This window comes from Bos javanicus, chromosome 19 (genome assembly GCF_032452875.1).
Source record: "Bos javanicus breed banteng chromosome 19, ARS-OSU_banteng_1.0, whole genome shotgun sequence".
NCBI classification, from domain to species: domain Eukaryota; kingdom Metazoa; phylum Chordata; class Mammalia; order Artiodactyla; family Bovidae; genus Bos; species Bos javanicus.
The window spans coordinates 62,933,745-62,954,168 of NC_083886.1; the positions used below are offsets into that span (position 1 = coordinate 62,933,745).

General features: G+C 43.7%; 1 protein-coding gene across 3 annotated transcripts in view; it reads left to right on the plus strand.

The window, feature by feature from the left end:
* The first annotated feature begins 464 nt into the window (after positions 1–464).
* LOC133232967 (ATP-binding cassette sub-family A member 10-like) overlaps positions 465–20,424 on the plus strand; it is a 54,716-nt gene continuing 34,756 nt past the window's right edge. For 2 of the 3 annotated variants that reach the window (XM_061392994.1, XM_061392995.1), the window contains exons 1-13: positions 465–988; positions 2,923–3,024; positions 5,674–5,881; positions 8,220–8,384; positions 8,723–8,826; positions 11,454–11,680; positions 12,249–12,390; positions 12,879–13,064; positions 14,141–14,288; positions 16,572–16,740; positions 18,610–18,668; positions 19,713–19,823; positions 20,186–20,361. In XM_061392994.1, the coding sequence (XP_061248978.1) occupies positions 2,929–3,024; positions 5,674–5,881; positions 8,220–8,384; positions 8,723–8,826; positions 11,454–11,680; positions 12,249–12,390; positions 12,879–13,064; positions 14,141–14,288; positions 16,572–16,740; positions 18,610–18,668; positions 19,713–19,823; positions 20,186–20,361 (1,791 nt within the window). In that variant the 5' untranslated portion in view covers positions 465–988; positions 2,923–2,928. The remainder of the gene's footprint in view (positions 989–2,922; positions 3,025–5,673; positions 5,882–8,219; positions 8,385–8,722; positions 8,827–11,453; positions 11,681–12,248; positions 12,391–12,878; positions 13,065–14,140; positions 14,289–16,571; positions 16,741–18,609; positions 18,669–19,712; positions 19,824–20,185; positions 20,362–20,424) is intronic. The other variant, XM_061392993.1, reaches the window with a different exon arrangement.

Sequence of the window (20,424 nt, forward strand, 5' to 3'; positions counted from 1 at the left end):
AGGGGTTTATTTACAATTCTGAGAATGTCCAATATTTTTGTAGCTTAAAAAAATAACCATTCTGCCCATCTACTCTAAATTATTTGAATTTACTAGCTTTTATTTGAACATCTGCAAATAATGTCACCTTTGAGTCTCCTGTTTCTAATCTGTGACATGTGTGAAAATATCCTACCCAACACACAGGTTTGCTTTCAGTGTAAATGAAATAATTCATTGCAAACCCTTAGCGTACTTTCTAGCAGCTTCCCAGGGGATGCAGTGGTAAAGAATCCACCTGCCCGTGCAGGAGACATAGGAGATAAGGGGTCAGTCCCTGGGTCAGGAAGATCCCCTGAAGGAGGAAATGGCAACCCACTCCACTCTTCTTGCCTGGAGAATCCCATGGACAGAGGAGCCTGATGGGCTCCACAGTCTGTGGAGTCGAAAAGAGTCAGACACGACCGAGCACGCTTGCATACTCGTGCATACTTCCTGGCCCATAGGAACCGGCCCGCAGCAAACACCACTTAGCTGCCGTGCAGGAAAGTCTTTGCTCACGTTTTTCCTGTATAAGTTACTCTCATTTCTGAGATCATTCTCACAGCCTCCGTTCAACTTCCCTTCTTTTAAATCTGTTCTCTTCTGTGTTGGCTCTCTAAGTTTTAATCATTCAGAGTTAATAGAGACTTACTCAGGCCCGGGTTTTTAAAAATCCCTTTTGGAATCTGATTGCTGTTTTGCCTATGCCAGAAAGATAGAGCAATAAGCAAGCACACGTGACAGCCTTGGGCACGGTCCGTGGCTGCAGCCTCCCTGTGGCACAGTTGGACGGGAGGAAAGACTCAGGAGGAAAGCAGCTTCCCAAGTAGAGAATGTATCTGGCAGGCGCTTTCCATACAGACCATGGCCTGTTTGCAGAAGCCAGACTGAATGAAGACAGCTTTAAGGAAAGCTCTTGAAGGATTCTTTAAACTCTCCTGGACAGAAAGAAACCAGGGCATCAAAGGTGCGTCTTAGTTCTTCCTCTTACTTTCCTGACAGTAAGCTGAATTTGTTTTTACCTTTCGTTCCACGTAAGGTAATGAGGTACAAAGGGCAGAATCAGTGGCAAGCGTCTGGATTGACATGGTTAAAAGTACTATATAGTTGTGATATTTCTAAATCATTCTGTTTTCTGTGGTGGACCTGATGAGGAGTTTCATTTTCTCAACTCGGTAAAATGGTCTTGTAGTGTGATAGTGAAGTGGAAGGTAGATCCGGAAACGTGTGTAAAGAGTATTCTTTTTCTGTGTCGGGTTTGACTTGTCTGCTTGGCCGTTTGAGAACCTGCAGAGTTTTGTTTCTCGGGACTGTGCGTGCAGCAGGACAGGCTGCTTCTCCTCGTGGTTTTTTCTATTTTCTTTTCATGAAGATGAATGTTTTCCCTTAGAAACTTTCTCGAGTTAGAATTTAGAGATTATTTTGGCATTTGGTAGCTTTACCTTTTCCTTTTATCAAGAAAAGGAAATCCAGCAACTTCTATAAACACTGCAGTTTGTATGTAGCATCAGCATTTATTCGAGTGCATTGAAGTCACCAGAGCTGTGCTACCAAATGCTCACCTCTGGCATTTTAAACTGAAAACACAGGAGATCCCTCTGACACGTGTGGTGCTCTACACACATCAGCAGCGAGTTGCACTCACTAGCCGAGGCTTTTGGTTTCGGGCTGTGTGTCTGACAGACTTAAGTCCTAAAGGGGGACCCGTGAGTTTCAAGAGTAGAAATGTGCTCTGGGTTCCTAAGAAGGACTGTACAGTGATTCCCCTTGGTTTCCTGTGTGTGTGGGCTCAGTCGTGTCTGACTCTGTGCGACCCCACGGACTGCAGCCCACCAGGCTCCTCTGCCATGGGATGCTCCAGGCAAGGACACTGGAGTGGGTTGCCCTTTTCTCCTCTAAGGGATTATTCCCCACCTGGGGATTGAACCCATGCCTCTATGTCTTCTGCGTTTGCAGGCAGATTCTTTACCACTCAGTCAGTTCAGTTCAGTTCAGTCGCTCAGTCGTGTCTGACTCTTTGCGACCCCATGAATCGCAGCACACCAGGCCTCCCTGTCCATCTCCAACTCCCGGAGTTTACTCAGACTCATGTCCATCAAGACGGTGATGCCGTCCAACCATCTCATCCTCTGTCTTTACCACTAGATGTCATCACATCAGCCTCCAAAAGCGTGCCTTTCAAAGTGCAGATCTCCAGTGGACAGAAAACTGGAGGAGGTTTTATTCCTGTTATGCATTTTTAAAAAGTACTAAGTCAAGGGCAAGTGTGTTTTGGATTCTAAACTTTGTTGTTGTTCAGTCACTAAATCATGTCCGACTCTTTGTGACCCCATGGACTGCAGCACACCAGGCTTCCCTGTCCTTCACTCTCTCCCGGAGTTTACTCAAACTCATATCCACTGAGTCAGTGATGCCGTCCAACCATCTTCTCATCCTCTGTCGCCCCCTTCTCCTCCTGCCTTCAATCTTTCCCAGCATCAGGGTCTTACATTGCTAACATCTATTCTCTGATTTAATTTATTTTTATTGGAGTACACTTGATTTACAATGTTGTGTTAGTTATTTGCTTTAGATTGTTGCAAAGTCAGGATGTGGCAGGAAAATTTGCTTTTGAGACAAAAAGGAAAAGAGCTCCCACACCACAGCCCTTACCTCGTTCATAACCATCGAGCCTTCAGAGAAAGGTCAGCTGGCAGGACATTTTACATTCGTTACTGCTTTATACTCTTTAAAAAACTGCATGTGTGTTAACAGTAATGCCAAACGAGGCCTTCAGCCAGGGCACCTGGGACTGTGTGTTGAGGACCTTTGCTTTAACTGGTTTTTTGTGTTTTTTTTGCCCTTTTTCTTGACTGGCTATTGCTGTGTAATATTGATTTTGTCTTCTCTGTTGATGAACAGGACGAAATGATTAAAAAAGAGAGGAGCGTGTGTCAACAAACTTGGGCCCTCCTGCACAAGAATTTCCTTAGAAAATGGAGAATGAAAAAAGAAAGCGCGTTGGTATGGTTCACAAAGAAATATATATCTTTCCATATTTAGTGAATGAAAATCTGTCATTTCATATTATGCCATTTTTATTGCCTTTTTATGTTCATAAATTCTGTGGGCTAGTTGATTTGGAGTTCCCGAGGTAATGTTTTGCAAATGTTGCACAATAGGATAATATTTATGGCAAAAGGCGCAGGTGCATATGTTTGCTCCTAAAAAGCAAAGTAGATAACTTTTTATTGAACATAACTAGCCATTCACCAAGTAAATAATCCACTTGAATCTTGTGGAGTTATCCTGATTTACCCCAGGCCAACTTTAGTGTAAGAAAAAAAGGTTGGGGGAGGGGGGGGAAGCAAAATGAAGTAGATTCTAAACAGGTGAACCATAGCACTCTACTGGGGATGTTTTGACAAGATTCTGTGAATTGTTTTTGTTTCATTACGAAGTTCTGTCCGACTCTGCAACCCGGTGGACTGTAGCCCACCAGGCTCCTCTGTCCATGGGATTCTCCAGGCAAGAAGACTGGGATGGGCTGCCATGCCCTCCTCCAGGGGATCTTCCTGACCCAGGGATCTAAATGGGTCTCCTGCCTCTCCTGCACTGGCAGGCAGATTCTTTACCACTGAGCCACCAGGGAGGCCCTTGTCAATTCATAGGACTGGGGAAATTGTTTTCGAGCAAAAATTTGGGAACTCTGGGGGATTTCTTTTGAAGATTATGCTTTTGCAAACGTGGAGTAGTTTCAGGGAGCCAGGTCCCTGGCTGTCAGCGTCTTGGCCCTCTGTTCAGTCTCTAGTACAAGGTCAAGGCCGTCGAGATGAGGATCTTTGCTGTATGTTCTCACGAAATACACCTGGAGCTGCCTTGACCACACAGAAACTATGTTCTGCTGAAAAACAGCAGTTCTTTTTTTTTTTTTTCTATTTTTAAATTTTTTTATTTAAATGTTTTATTTTTCATTGAAGCACACGGGTCATCCTTAGCTCTTGAAGCATTCAGTTCTAATATTTTAGTTGCTGTGTTGATAAAGGGTAACCCTTACAGTGATCGTCCAAGTCAATTTTTAAAAAGCTTACAAAAATGTTTAAAATCTCAAACGTAGGATTACTGGCCCAGTGAACTCACTTCCCGTCCGGTTCATCTACAGCCTGGGTTTGACACCTGTTAGCATCTGCCATTGTGGCTTCATCTCTTCATTTCCCTCAGCTCCTCTCTTAACACATATGACACGACCGCTGAGGCTTCCGCTAGCATCCACGAAAATTAAGGACAGGCTCCTTCATAGCCGCAAGTGTGCTTCAGAAAGTTTGCGGTAATTGCATATAGTCATCTAATTCCATGTCGATATTCAGTTTCCTAAAATTTCCTCTAAAATATCTCATAAAACATTTTTTTGACTGTGCGGCCTCTGGAATCAAAGTGGGACATAGCGCCTGGCCCCTGAGGAGACGCACGGAGCCTCAGCCACTGAACCCTGGAGAACTCCCCAGAATGTCTCTTAACGTTGGTTTGCTCAAACCAGGGAGCCCAACACTGTCCTCCTGTGAAATACCCGTGTTGTGCGTTTGCCTGGCGCTTCTTCATGCTGTCATTTAACTCATTTCTTTACCATTTCCATTCCTTTTTTTATTTTTTAACTTTTTAAATTAAAAAACGTTTATTCAAGTATAGTGAATTTACAGTAAGGGCTTCCCTGGTGGCTCAGTGGTAAAGAATTCGCCTGTAATGCAGGAGACCCAGGTTCAATCCCTGGGTGGGGGAGATCCCCTAGAGAAGGGAATGGCAGCCCACTCCAGTATTCTTGCCTGGAGAATGCCCACGGACAGAGGAGCCTGGTGGGCTACAGTCCACGGGGTTGCAAAGAGTCGGACATGGCTGATTTACAGCCATCTGCATTTCTCATAAACAGTATTTACCTTAAAAAATAGATTTTTAACTTCAGGTTAAACCCTTTGACAAAAGTATCTCTTATGGGATGCTGTGTACTTATATTTTATTCATATGAGGGTGAATAATCGGGAGTATATGAGGGGGCTATGATTCTAGGTTAAGATTAATGGACATACTTGGTATTATCTCAAAGCTATCTTTGGAGATAAATCCATCCCATATTTGCTACATACCTCAAAGCTTTTTTGGAGATTAAAAGGTTTTTTTTTTAATTGGTGTATAGTTGCTGTACAATATTACATAAGTTATTACAGGGGTCCAGTGTAGTGATTCACAACTGTAACACTCCACTTGTTATAAAATATTCGCTACATTCCCCGTGTTGTACAATATATCCTCGTAGCTTGTTTTATTTTTAATTTGTTTTCATTTGAAGGATAGTTGCCCTACAGTGTCGTGTGCGTTTTTCTGCCGCACATTGACATGAATCGGCCTTGGGTACACACGCGTCCCCTCCCGCCTGCCTCCCTCCTCCCGCCCCTCCCGTGCCCTCGGGTGTCACAGGGCCCCGGGCTGAGCTCCCTGGGTCAGGCTGTCCTCAAGTGAAATGGTGGTCTGCTTAACAGACGGCTGGTAGCTGAGAAAGGCAGAACGTGGGCGAGTGAAGTGAAGCCGAGCTCGGTGATGCCTCCGTCTAAAGCGTGCTCACCTGTCCCTCCCTGTCTGAGCGCCCGTGATGACTCAGCCCCTTTCTCTTGTGCGCTGCAGGAGTGGGCCATGGTGCTGTTCCTGGGGCTCGCTCTCTGCCTCTTTGCGGAACTCTTCAGAGCTACTCATTTCCTGGAACAGCCGCCTCAGGTCCTGGGACGCGTGGACGAGTTTAATGACTCCGACCTGGTGCTGGTGGCCTATACCCCCGTCACTAACGTGACCCAGAGCATCATGGATAAGGTGGCTGCAGCTGCCTTTATGAAAGGTGTGTTGTTCCGTGGCCCAGGCTTCATTATCATGCAACCTATTTGCATTAAATTTTAAGTCTGTTTTGCAAGTTGAGTTTATTTACCCAGCCTGTGAGTCAGTGGTTTTCAACTGGGGCAGGATCCTCATTTCACATGGGGTGGAGGGCTTGGCGTGAAGCTCCAAGTAAGGGTAGGTCTCAAAGGAACATAGATTTTGTTGTTCTTGTTCAGACACTCTCATGTCTGACTCTGCAACCTTATGGACTGCAGCACACCAGGCTTTCATGCCCTTCACCATCTCCCAGAGCTCGCTCAAACTTATGTCCAGTGATGCCTTCCAACCATCTCATCCTCTGTTGCCCCCTTCTCCTCCCGCCTTCAATCTTTCCCAGCACCAGGGTCTTTTCCAATGAGTCAGCTCTCTGCATCAGGTGGCCAAAGTATTGGAGCTTCAGCTTCAGCATCAGTCCTTCCCGTGAATATTCAGGGTTGACTTCCTTTTGGATTGACCAGTTTGATTTACTTGTTATCCAAAGGACTCTCAAGAGTCTTCTCCAACACCACAGTTCAAAAGCATCAATCCTTTGGCGCTCAGCCTTCTTTATGGTCCAGCTCTCACATCTGTACATGACTACTGGAAAAACCATAGCTTTGACTATATAGACCTTTGTTGGCAAAGTAACATCTCTGTTTTTTAATATGGTGAACTCATTCATTATAAATGTTGTATGAGCTTAATTCTTAAGATAGTGTCCGTGACTCCAGAGAGCCTGGGTGGGTTCTAACTTTACCTCTGATTTTGCACTCTGATTCTTTGTGTGCTGTTTATTACTTCTGGCGTACTATCTTCATATGATAGAAATCTGCTTATAATCTTGGCAGAGAAAAACCCCACCAAATTCTGAAGCATTTCTACTGGTTATTTAAAGTACTTTTAATTTTAAAATTATTTTAATTGCCAAAGTAACAGCCAGTTAATCAGTACAAACTTGTCTGAAGCAAACAATGAAAGCTTTTGCCTTCATTCAAGCCACCATTTCCTCCTCTAAAAGTTTGTGTGTATCTTTCTAGGATAATATGTACACACATACACACACGGTCACATATGTAGGCATGCATGCACACAGGCGCACAAATTCAGCTTTTCTTCACTTCAATGGGGATTATGACTATGCTAAATTATTGGGAACTACTTTGCATATAGAGGAAGCAGGATTCCAAGTTGCTCAGCTAAGATTTTAACAAGCGGCAGAGGAGTTGTGTCCAGGCACCCTTAACTCTAGGCTCTTTGCCCTCAGCTAGCACTCTCAGATTTAAAGATGCTAAGGTGAAAGAGACCAGATGCTTTTTCCCCTCAGTGGATACAGTAATCTGATTTACCCTGACCCAGGCCCCACTCTACATAACTGAGGACCAGGCGCTGTTTTGGTTCTGCTCCAGATTCAAGTCCTGGAGGGCAGTCTGAGCAACAGCACTGTGAAGGCACCAGCCTCCGAGCCACAACGTTAGGGAAGCGAATCCTTAGATAAAGAAATGGGCCCAGATGCTGATGCTCCCAGACATCCCTAAACCCCACAGCAAGCCAGGACAGCTCTTGCTTGGAAAATACAGTAGATGAAGGAGCCTGGTGGGTTACGGTCTGTGGGGTCTCAAAGAGTCAGATACAACTGCACACACACACAAAACTGCTTTTTTAAAAAGAATGTGGTTGACCCCTGAACCTCTGCGGGGCTAGAGGAACCTACTCTTCAGGAAGTTGAAGACCCGAGTAATTCCTGGTTGGCCCCTGTATCTGTGTTTCCTCAGCATCTGAGCTCCCTCCACTCAGGGTTCTGCAACCTCACATTCCACCAGTGCCTGGAGAGCGCAGTAATGCAGCATTTCCTTCTGGGAAAAACGCACATATGAGGGGTCCCATGCAGCCCAAGCCTCTGGGGTTCAGAATCAGTGGCATATCATTCACATCTTCTCACGTATTTACATTGAGCCTTAAACAACAGGAAAGACTTTCAGCCCTTAACTTAGAGGTACCTACTTGGTGATACCATAATATATGGCACCAGTGGGCTACCCCAGTGGCTCAGAAGGAAATGCAGGAGACCTGGGTTGGGAAGATGCCCTGGAGGAGGGCGTGGCCACCCTCTCTGGTATCCTTGCCTGGAGAACCCCATGGACAGAGAAGCCTGGCAGGCTGCAGTCCATGGAGTCACAAAGAGTCAGAGGCGACTGAAGAGGCTGAGCACACACGCACCCATGGCATCAATAATTGTATGGGAAACCTAAGCGACTGCTACTGGCCTTGTGTCCTCTAGTAATAAAGTTCATCTAATCAGTCATATTTTTCACACCTGGCAGGAAGAACAATCCTTGGGATCCCTAATGAAGACGCCATGGACAGAGTACGCCCAAGAAACGACTCTGAGATGGTGGGAATTGTGTTCAATGACACTTTCTCATACAGGCTGAAGTTCAGCTGGGGACACAGGGTCCCGATTTTAAGAGAGCACTTCGAGTACTCAGGTAAGTGCCTGAGAACTGACTGAAATGTTCTTTGCTGCGTTGTCCAATCCTCTATGGGAAATGCCTGATGGAAACGTTAATAAAGTCAAGAAAAGAAGCACTGTGCTTTTCATTTCTGAACTTCAGGATGTTTTCCTTACAGGAGGAGTCTCACTACTTTGTCAGCCATGTGATGCGGTGCTCCTTTGTTGCTGCTTTGCTTTAAAAATGCTCTGCATTTGGTCGTCATGGACTTTGAGCGGACACTCAGATAGTTCACTTCAGAACCGGGGTTAATGTTTTCATTCCGTTCATTGATTCCCATTGCGTAATGATGTGCATGTTTTTCTTCTTTAAAGACCACTGTTGGGCTCTACGTGATGAAGCTTTCTGTCTCTTGTCAATATACTGGAAAAACGGGTTTGTGGCTTTTCAGACTGCAATTAATGCTGCAATTATAGAAGTAAGTGCCCAGCCTCCTAGACCTGTTTGAAATCTTCTGTACTTCTGCCCCGCGTTTCGTGCCTGCCCCCTCCTCCATCCTGCCCTCTCAGGAGAGGCTGCTCCGTTTTCTTCCCCGAGCAGAGGGAAGCAGAGGGAGCGCACAGCCTCCAGCTTCCCAGCACGAACGGTGCGGAACCGCCGCCCGGCGCCCTCGCCCTCGCCCTCCGCCGCCCCCTCCCTCCGCCTGGTCCTTCCTTAGCGCCAGGGCTGGAAACCCGATCCTTGCGCACTGCATCAGGAGCCTTGCGCAATGGGCGTTCCCGTCCACCATCTCTTTCTTCAGCTTCCCCTTTTCAACAGCATTCTTCTCTTCAGTACTTACAATGATCAATTTCTTTCCTTCTTATCAAGACCTTCTCCCATTCACAGTTCCTCCTCAAACAAACACCGTCTTTCCCCTTAACATCTTTACTTCTTGAAAGCATTGGCTTCCTTTGAGCTCAACTCAGCTCAATAAAATTTCTATTCCCACCATGCCACCAAAATGATTTTTCTGAGGTCAGTAACAACGCTCATGTCATTAACACGTGACATTTTCCTTCCTTGTCTTACTTGGTCTTTTAACTAAACATCACAGCATTCACCTGGTTTTCCTTCATTTTTCTAGCAATTCTTCTCGGTCTTCCTGCAATCTTATCCATCGTTACACTCCCACCTCTTTCAATCTGTGGTTCTACAGGTTCTAGTCAAGGCATTTTTCTCCATACTTTCTCTACACGGTCTCATCCTTTACCGTACACTTATTTACAGTTTACATGCTGATAACTGTAGGAACCCTGCTTTAACTGTTGACCAGTAAACTTGTCCTTTAAACAACCAGAGAGCAAGTATTCTGTGGTCTGGGGGCCAAACAGTTTCTGTTGCAAATACTCAACTTTCCATTTTAATGTGGAAGCACTCATAAACCAATGTGCGTGACTACATGTGAAACTATTTACAAACACAGCTGATGGACAAGGTCTGCTCCACTGTAGTCCTGAGTAGCTGACTACTTACTTTGACGCCCTATAAACAATTCAGATTTGTGTGTTCCAAACTGAATGTGGGTGTTTTTCTCTAAACGTGACCCAGTCTTTAAAAAATTTTCTCCATCGCATGCATGCGTGCTCAGTCATGTCCAACTCTTTGAGACCCTGTGGACCGTAGCCCACCAGGCTCCTCTGTCCATGGGAATTCTCCAGGCCAGAATGGGTTGCCATCTTCCTGACCCAGGGATTGAACCTGCGTTGGCAGGTGGATTCTTTACCCACCGAGTCACCTGGGAAGCCCTTTCTCTATCTCCAGGGAATGCCAAAGCCAGTCACTTAACTGAGGAGTTATCAGAGACCACATCCTCTGCGTCAACATTACATCTTCTCTCTCATCCAGCCCTGTTAACTGTAAGCTCAGCTCTACTTACCTCTCTTCAGTTCTGCCACCAGCGTTTATTCAGGTCATGGTCATCTCTTGCCTGAACTGTGAGAGTCATTTATGTATCCAGCCTCAACTTCCTCCCTCCACCTCTATCTCACTATTTTAAGCTGCTCAGTTCAGTTCAGTCGCTCAGTCGTGTCCGACTCTTTTCGACCCCATGAATTGCTGCACGCCAGACCTCCCTGTCCATCACCAACTCCCGGAGTTCACCCAGACTCACGTCCATTGAGTCAGTGATGCCATCCAGCCATCTCATCCTCTGTCGTCCCCTTCTCCTCCTGCCCCCAATCCCTCCCAGCATCAGAGTCTTCTCCAATGAGTCAACTCTTCACATGAGGTGGCCAAAGTACTGGAGTTTCAGCTTTAGCATCATTCCTTCCAAAGAAATCCCAGGGCTGATCTCCTTCAGAATGGACTGGTTGGATCTCCTTGCAGTCCAAGGGACTCTCAGGAGTCTTCTCCAACACCACAGTTCAAAAGCATCAATTCTTTGGCGCTCAGCCTTCCTCACAGTCCAACTCTCACATCCATACATGACCACTGGAAAAACCATAGCCTTGACTAGATGGACCTTTGTTGGCAAAGTAATGTCTCTGCTTTTCAATATGCTATCTAGGTTGGTCATAACTTTTCTTCCAAAGAGTAAGCGTCTTTTAATTTCATGGCTGCAGTCACCATCTGCAGTGATTTTGGAGTCCCAAAAAATAAAGTCTGACACTGTTACCACTGTTTCCCCATCTACTTCCCATGAAGTGATGGGACCAGATGCCATGATCTTCGTTTTCTGAATGTTGAGTTTTAAGCCAACATTTTCACTCTCCTCTTTCACTTTCATCAAGAGGCTTTTTAGTTCCTCTTCACTTTCTGCCATAAGGGTGGTGTCATCTGCATATCTGAGGTTATTGATGGTTCTCCCGGCAATCTTGATTCCAGCTTGTGCTTTTTCCAGCCCAGCGTTTCTCATGATGTACTCTGCATATAAGTTAAATAAGCAGGGTGACAATATACAGCCTTGACGTACTCCTTTTCCTATTTGGAACCAATCTGTTGTTTAAGCTGCTAGAAATATATAAATTCTTCTGTATGAAAATGAAAAAAACAATAAATGTGGTTTTCTAGTCTATTTCTTTTATAGTTAACCTAATGCATTTGTTTGTTAACATCCCAATTTAGGTCACAACGAATCATTCTGTGATGGAAGAGTTGATATCAGTTGTTGGAATAAATATGAGGACACCCCCTTTCATTTCTAAGGGAGAAAGTATAAACGAATGGTTCATTTTTATTTGTATTGTTTATTTCTCCCCTTTTGTGTATGTTGCATCATTAAACATTACAAAGGAACGAAAAAAATTTAAGAAGCTGATGACAGCCATGGGTCTTCAACAGTCAGCATTTTGGTGAGTTAACTGTGTATCCCACATTAATACCTGGGGGAACTCATTGGAAAGGACCCTGATGCTGGGAAAGATTGAAGGCAAACGGAGAAGAGGGTGACAGAGGATGAGATGGTTGGATAGAAGCGCTGACTCAAAGGACATGAGGCTGAGCAAACTCGGGGAGATGGTGGAGGACAGAGGAGCCTGGCGTGCTGCAGTCCACGGGGTTGCAGAGTCAGACACGACCTAGTGACTGAACGACAGTGACAATGTTAATTTTAACATTCATTTTGTGTTTGTTAAGATAATTTTAATAATTGCTAGGCAAAAGTCTTCATGGGCATTATTTCATTGAATCCTCAAAACAACCATATGAGATAGTTAACACAATTAATCCCATTTTACAGACGGAGTGAGAAAAGAGGCTTGCCCCTGATCACACCACTAGAGTGCATAGAGCCACACGTCGATAATAAACTTGACTCCAGTCTGTTCGTTCCCGGAGTGTGCACCCTGAACTCTCATATACCGCCTCTCACGTGTTTGCGGACGTGCGACATTCTGAATTAATTCTCTGCTTCTACCGTAGGCTCTCCTGGGCATTGATGTATGCTGGCTTCGTCTTTGTTGTGTCCATTTTCATGACTCTGGTCATAAAATTATTCCAAATGGTTATCCTTACTGGCTTCGTGGTGCTGGTCTCGCTTTTCACCCTGTACGGCCTGTCTTTGGTGAGTTGGCAAAATATGCATTTCTCATCCTACTTCAAGTCTCAGGTATGTGAGCCAGTAAATGGCACCCCACTCCAGTGTTCTTGCCTGGAGAATCCCAGGGACAGGGGAGCCTGGTGGGCTGCAGTCCATGGGGTCACTAGGAGTTGGACACGACTGAGCGACTTCACTTTCACTTTTCACTCTCATGCATTGGAGAAGGAAATGGCAACCCACTCCAGTGTTCTTGCCTGGAGAATCCCAGGGATGGGGGAACCTGGTGGGCTGCCATCTGTGGGGTTGCACAGAGTCGGACACGACTGAAGCGACTTAGCAGCAGGAGCCATATTTCTTCAAAGTATTGGTAGCCTAGAGCTTCTCATTGTGTACTCTGGTTTCTGTATGTTTTTGAGAAAGTTTTTGTTCATGTGATGAACGAGTGAATATTGCTATTCATGATTCTCAGAGGGAAACAATATACCTTCTGGAACTTTTCTTTCTTCCTTCAGATAGCACTGGCTTTCCTCCTCTGCGTGCTGATAAAGAGGCCCATCCTGACTGGCGTGGTTGGCTTTCTCTTCACTGTGTTTTGGGGCTGTCTGGGCTTCACCGCGTTGTACAGACAGCTCCCGTCGTCACTGGGATGGGCTTTATGTCTGTTTAGCCCTTTTGCCTTCACTGCTGGGGTGGCTCAGGTAAGAGCACAGCCATCTAGTGACTATTTATTAGAGTTTCAGTATTATTGAGACAGTTTGGTACTTCCTCAAGCTTAATGATCAATCACCCTGAATCTTAAGAAATTATGCTATTGAAAAGTTAAATAAAAAATATTATCGGGACTTCCCTGGCGACCCAGTGGTTAAGACTTCACCTTCCAACGCAGGGGGTGCAGGTTCCATCCCTGGTCGGGGAGCTCGGATCCCACAGGCCTCTCGGCCAAAAAAAGAAAGCATAAAACTTAAGGAATATTGTAATGAGTTCAATAAAGAATTTGAAAATGGTCCACATCCAAAAAAAATCTTTAAAAAAGATCTTATCAGAGTTATCAAACAGATCATTTGTAAACTCTTGGGAAATTTACATGAGAAAAATAATTGCTCAGGATCTGAGCTGGGCTCAGGGCCAGGCACCAGGAATTAGGCTCAGTTCTGTCACTTCCTGCTGAGTCACCTCGGGCGGGTCACCAGGCTTCTGCAGTTTTTCATTGCTCGTCTGCAAAGTCAGGATGTTGGAATCGAGCTCACAGGGAATTGTGCTGTTATTTACGTATGAGGCTAGAACAATGCGCTGTGAAGCTTAGCTATGGTATTTGTGATCTGTTTTATCTTTATTACCCTTAAAATCAACCTCTTCAAGTCTTCAGTACTTACCTAGTGTTTTAACACATCTGCAACATATGAACACTTGGGATTTTCATACTTCCTTCAAATGGCCTCTCACTTCCCTGCCATCTCTGGGTTTCTCTTCCCAGAATAAATTATTTTTGTTTGCTTTCCCACTTCTCTAAATCCCCTTCCTGAAGATTTCTGATTAATGAATCAATTAAGTTTCGGTTCTTCAATTGTCCTACCTTCTCTTAGAGCATTTCCCACTCGGTGACAATAATTTTATTTGTCAAAAGCAACATGGCTACTCAGAACTTCACGAAGCATTTTTTAAGGAAAAAGAATATTAAAATTAAAATTGTATTTGCCTGTGCAGCATCATTAAAAGACCTTCAGTTTTATCAGTGTGTCTAACTTTGACTGTATTTTATTCTTTGTGGTCTCAGATTTCGCATCAAGAGTATCACGTGAGTGGTGTTGTATTCCCTGATCCCTCTGGGGAGTCATACACAATGATAGTGATCTTCTTCCTTCTGGCATTTGACACTCTGCTCTATTTGACATTAACATTATATTTTGAGCACATTTTGCCTGGTAAGTAATAGTGTGATGTGATTAGAGTTGAATTTAAAGTAATTCTGTGTCTTGAAAGGTTGTTGACCTGTCATTTTAAAAGCATTTCTGATTGCAGAGGAAAGGAAAAACATGCAAAACAGTAGAATTTCCTCATTTGCATCTCACTGTTTAATGATCTGAATGGAACTATTTTGTTGAGACATTTTAATGAAAAACCACTTACATTTCTGTTGGTTTATATCTTTTATAAAAGTAAGAAGTAAGGAGTGTGTGTGTGTGTGTGTGTGTGTGTGTGTGTGTGTTAACAGGAGAGGAAAGGAGACACCTAAATCAACCATTAGAGAACACTGCTTCTTAGCACTTGAGTTCACAGCCGTAAGATAAGATAGCTCATCACATCACTCCTGCTAATATTTGCCTCTAGTAAACTTGTTCTTCTGCATCTCAAAATACTAACATTTACAGTGCAAAGTTAATGGATAACTTCTTCTCCCTTTTGTGAAAAAAAATCAGTCTAACGGGAATGCTTTATATAATGTTCTACAAATAAAATAATAAACTCTACAACCAACTTTTAAATAATTATTATAAAACGCAAGTGTAGTCTACACACATAACCCCAGGAACTAATATACCTGTATTCCCTTGGTGTGTGTGCTCAGTCGCGTCTGACAGTTTTGTGACCCTGTGGACTGTAGCCCACCAGGCTCCTCTGTCCATGGGATTCTTCAGGCAAGAGTATTGGAGTGGGTTACCAGTTCCTCCTCCGGGGGATCTTCCCGACACAGGGATCGAACCCAGGTCTCCTGCACTGCAGGCCGATTCTTTACTGTCTGAGCCTCCAGGGAAACCCCTTGGTGGCCCAAACAGTTTAACTGTATGAAAAAATTTTTTCTCCAATACTTCCATGTAGAATTTAATTCCTATTTTAATAGGTAGCATTTCTGTTCTTTCTTATTAAGTCCTCCACGCGTTCATAATTACTATGCCTTTCTTCTCCGAATGAAATGAATTCACGTGAAGATGCATGTATTTCCCAGTTTTCGTTTCCCCGCTTTTCCCGTTGCTTTTGCACAGCGCAGCTCCCCTTTCTGGCTGGCTCACCTCTAGCTGTTCTCGGCGCAGGTTCATCCTTGAGCCTCTCCTCTTGCCCACATTGAGCTTCTGAAGGCTCATCGCTCCCTCCTTTCTGTCTGTCTCTGCAAAGACCCGTTTTCCAGCTCTGCTTTTCCCTTATGTTTCCTCCACGTCCCCAGCGTCTTTCTTTCCTGCATGCAGCTCCGTGTGCGTCTCCCCCGCATCAGTCCCTGTCCTGGCGTGGCCCCTGTGTCTGCTCACAGTGCTGGCTTGCGACAGGGCATGACACGCAGACGCTCTGTGCTGCTTTGGTTCTCCTATGGTCTCTGGAAAAGCCTATTGAATTTCCTCTTCTTGTCACCAGTAAATTCATGTTCCGTGGATATATCATTAAAGTTCCATCTCATTTTATTTTTTCTGATGCTTTAGATCCAGAGCTGCCCTTGCTTTTAACTGTTGCCCTATATTCCCGTTTCTTTATTAGAATATAAGTTCATTTAAATGTCAAATATTTTAATTGATTCTACCATTCATATACAGGGGTATATGGAGGTATGAACTTCGCTGGTGGCTCAGTGGTAAAGAATCTGCCTGCCCACGCAGGAGATGCAGGTTCGATCCCTGGGTCAGGACGATCCCCTGGAGCCAGAAATGTCATCTCACTCCAGTGTTCTTACCTGGGAAGTCCCATGGAAAGAGGAGCCTGGTGGGCTGCAGTCCATTGGGGTCATAAAGATTTAGACATGACTTAGTGACTAAACAACAAAAATAGCAAAATGGAGCTATATGCAGGGAAAACTGGAGGAAGGCAGTCAAGAAGTACAAAATTCCAGTTATAAATAAGTAGTATCCACGCACAGCATGATGACTGTAGGGAACATGCTGTGTGCTATGTAGAAAAGCTGTGAAGAGCATAAATCCTGAGTTCTCATCACAAGGAGAAATTTTTTTTTTCCTTCTTTCATCCTATCTCTATGAGATGAAGGATGTTAGCTGAACCTATTGTGGCCATCATTTCACACTGTTTGTGAATCAAACCATTATGCTGTACTCCCTAAACTTATATAATTATGTATGTCAATTATTTCTCAATAAAACTGGAAAAAATGAATAGAAGTCATTAATGTGTAGAAGAAATTGCCATCAAGCTACACTATGACAGGTGTAGTTCTTCACTGATGCTGTTTGCTTGACTCAACATGGAATCATGTCTTTATGGCTCAGATGAAAATGGCCAGCGGCATTCACCACTGTTTTTCCTGAAGTCTTCCTTTTGGTCGCAACACAAAAACACTCACCATGAAGTCTTTGGGAATGAAATGAATTCTGAGCTCTCCTGCGATGATTCTTTCGAGCCAGTGTCTCCAGAGTTCCACGGAAAAGAAGCCATAAGGTGACTTAACAGTTTATGTGACTTTGTACACATTTAGGTAAAAGTGTGATAAATTAACTTGCCACAAGGACGACCACAGGTCCACTGTTGTGGATGATGTGGTTTTTAAAGATTTATTTATTTGTAATTGCAGGATAACTGCTTTACAATGGTGTGTTGGTCTCTGCCATACATCAGTGTGAATCAGCCACAGGCACACACGTCCCCCACTCCTGAACCTCCCTCCCACCTCGCACCCCATCCCACCCTTCTAGGGTGTCACAGACCAGCAGGTTGAGCTCCAAGTCATGCAGCAAATCCCCGCTGGCTATCCATCTGTTCTACATAGGATCCTGTGTGTGGTCAGAGCCACTCTCTCCATCTGCCCCACCCCTTCCTTCCCCCAGTGGGGCCACAAGTCTGTTCTCTGCATCTGTGTCTCTGTTGCTGTCCTGCAGATGGGCTCATCAGTGCCATCCTTCTAGATTCCACATATATGCGTTAACATGCAATATTTGTCTTCCTCTTCTAACTTACTTCACTTTGTATAATAGGCTCTAGATTCGTCTACCTCGTTAGAGCTGCCTCAAATGCATTCCTTACAGCTGAGTGATATTCCATTGTATGTATGTACCACCGCTTCTTTATCCATTCGGGATGATGTGCTTTCATTCTTTTTAAAATTTTTTTTAATTAGAGTATAATTAGTTTATCATATTGTGATGGGTTTTGCCATACATCAACATGAATCTGCATTAGTCGATGATGTGTTTTTGGAAGTTCCTTTCTTTCAGATATTTTTGCTTTCATCCTGAAAGACTTCTTCTTAATTAGTGGCTCCATGACTTTCTGGTAAACTCTGAGCTCTCCAAGCCTCATTTCTTCCCAAGAAATGTGTGATGTAATTCCATAGTACAGTGGCTTCTTCTTGAGTCAGTGAGATAATTAAGCAATATGTCTGTTACATAAAAGGAAGTGTGTACATGTCAATTTATTATCCATGCGGGTTTGATATCCATGTACAGATATATAATAGAAGGCTGAGTTCATAAATCTGAAGCTTTGAAGAAAGATCTAAAGACACAGACTTGAGAATGAGAATTTTTGGTAAGAGAGGAAGCAGGAAGAGGGGCTGATACTGTATGGCAACGATCTGAGAATAAGAAAAATAGCTGGTCGGTATAGAGTCCAATTTAAGGAGTCCATAAGGTATGCCCAGAAGGAATATTGAGATCGAGGTGGAAACCAGAAGTGAACAGAGCTAAGGACAAGAAGACAGGGTTTGCAATTGTCAAGTCCGTGATGAGGTTTATGAAACAAGGGCTGAAAAGTGACCGCTGGATGCGCTACTTAGGACCTCATGGGTAACTTCATTGAGAATGGCTTCAGAAGCGTGGTGGAGTCCCAGGCTCTGTGTCTTATGCTGGGAATGAAGGTGGGGAAAACAAATGAAACACAGGGCAGAAGCCACTATTATTTCGATAAATTTGCCCGAGGAAGAGAAGAACCATTGAATAATCAAGAGAGAAGAAGCCTCTCTCCACTGCTCCCCCTCCTTGGCTTCTTCCTGGCTTTCTTCCAACAGTAGCTCCCCTTCATTTGCTAACGCAGCTGGAAGGCATGAAATGCCCGTGGAAATCTCCTTTGGGCCCAGCAGGGGCTTTTGCCCTCCTCTTCCCGTTAAGATGGATCCTCTTACCAGTTTGTGGGAAGCGGGTCCCACCTCCACCCCCTCGCTCAACCGGGGTCTCCCCGTGCTCCTGAGAACTCCGACAATAAATCCCTCCTGTGGGGAAGGTTACGGTCAATCATGAGCGGTAGTGTTGGCCGGTGGCGTCATCTGCGTCATCAGAAACTGTAATCACCTCATAGTCTTCAATCTTCTTTCAGAATCAGAAATCTTAGAAAAGAATATAAAGGAAAACCTGAAAAAGTAGAAGCATTGCAAGGTAAAGAGAACAACTCCTTGTTTTGATGTTTCTAATTTTAAATGTTTTTCACTTCTTGAAAATACAAATAGTCATAATGGAAAATTAGAGAATGAATATAGATAAAAGGAATGATTTTTTTTAATTTCTACTATGAGGCATAATCACTAATACATATTTTTCTGTGTATGGATGAGACAGTTTAAGAAATGGGATTGTACTAAATATGCAAGTGTGTAATCTTTGACGCTAGCTTGGAGCATCACCAGATTTGTTGGTGTTAATATTTTCATAGGGCTTTTCATCATCTGTTTTGGGCTGTGCTTTGCTTTATTTTTGATTCTCTCACAATTTAACCCCACGATTTACATTTTCAGAGAGTCTCAACAATTCTGGGATGCTCATAGAACTCTTTGCTGCTTCCCAGTGGAGTTAGATAATTTCTCAAATGTTAAAACACTGTCAAGTCATAAGCATGCATGTATGAGGATGCCTGTGACGCGTGCTGGATCCCAGCAGCCCTCTCTGAGACCACGCCCACACTTGGGATATGGGTCAGAAGCTGACTGGTGCCAGGGAAGCTTGAGCACCCTGTCCTTACCGACCCCCTTGCCTGCTAAGATAGAGTAGACAGCATACGCCGCTCCTTTGTCTCTGTATCTGGCTCTGGGACCCTCAGTGAGACTGCTTCTTAGTAGAAATGGAGATTTGCCTTTGTCCAGGAAGTATTAATACATACTCTGCTTCCTCTGTTTTTATCCTCATATCTGTGGCTATGTTCTCTAATATTAACTGTATATATCCTTTGACATTCAAAGTATTTGTGGTAGGGAGGAAAGTGGGGATTTATATTTCCAGTCTTGATCTAATTTCTTCAGAGGAAGTGAGGCTTTGTTTTCATAAATAGACACAAGTAGATATATAATTGTAAAAAGTCATATTAAAATACAGTGAAATGAAATGAAGTGCGGAGGTACACTTTACTCTTTCAGTGTTGTTTTTTTTAAGGCCCACTTCATTGGAGTATTATCCAAAGTCTAACTTTCAGATTTTATCCGGAAACAGGCATATGTCTTGACGTCTATGAAGGCCAGCTCACGGCGATTCTTGGCCACAGCGGAGCTGGCAAATCCTCGCTGCTGAGCATCCTTGGCGGCTGGTCTGCTTGCACTGAAGGTGAGAAGAGAATTTTACAAACCAAGGTGGCTGCTGAACAGCTTCCTCAGTCTGGTTATGTGAAAGAAAAACGTTTCTCAGAAAGAGGCTTTTTGCAAAGTTGAGCCATTTAAAATGGGAAATATTTATTTCGTGTTTACATAAACTAAAATGCTTGTATCTCTTTTTCACTATTATTTGTCATTCCGTGTATATTTTGCATTGCTTTGGACAGTGGTATTTATGTCAAGAATAATCTGCATCTTTTCAATGTATTAATTACATAGCTATAAAATGGGAGTTTCTTCAGTGAATATCCTATATTATCACTCTGCATAGAGTTAATATCCTGGTGTTAAAGACTTACATTTTTTTATCCATAGGATCTGCCACTATTTACAACACCCAACTCTCTGAAATAATTAACATGGAAGAAATCAGAAATTACACTGGATTTTGTCCACAATTTAATATCTACTTCGATTTTCTTACTGTGAGAGAAAACCTCAGGCTATTTGCTAAAATAAAAGGGATTCCACCGAAAGAAGTGGAACAAGAGGTAGATGAACATATTAGAATTGATGACTTTGGAAATAATTTACTTAGTTTGCTCCTGATCATA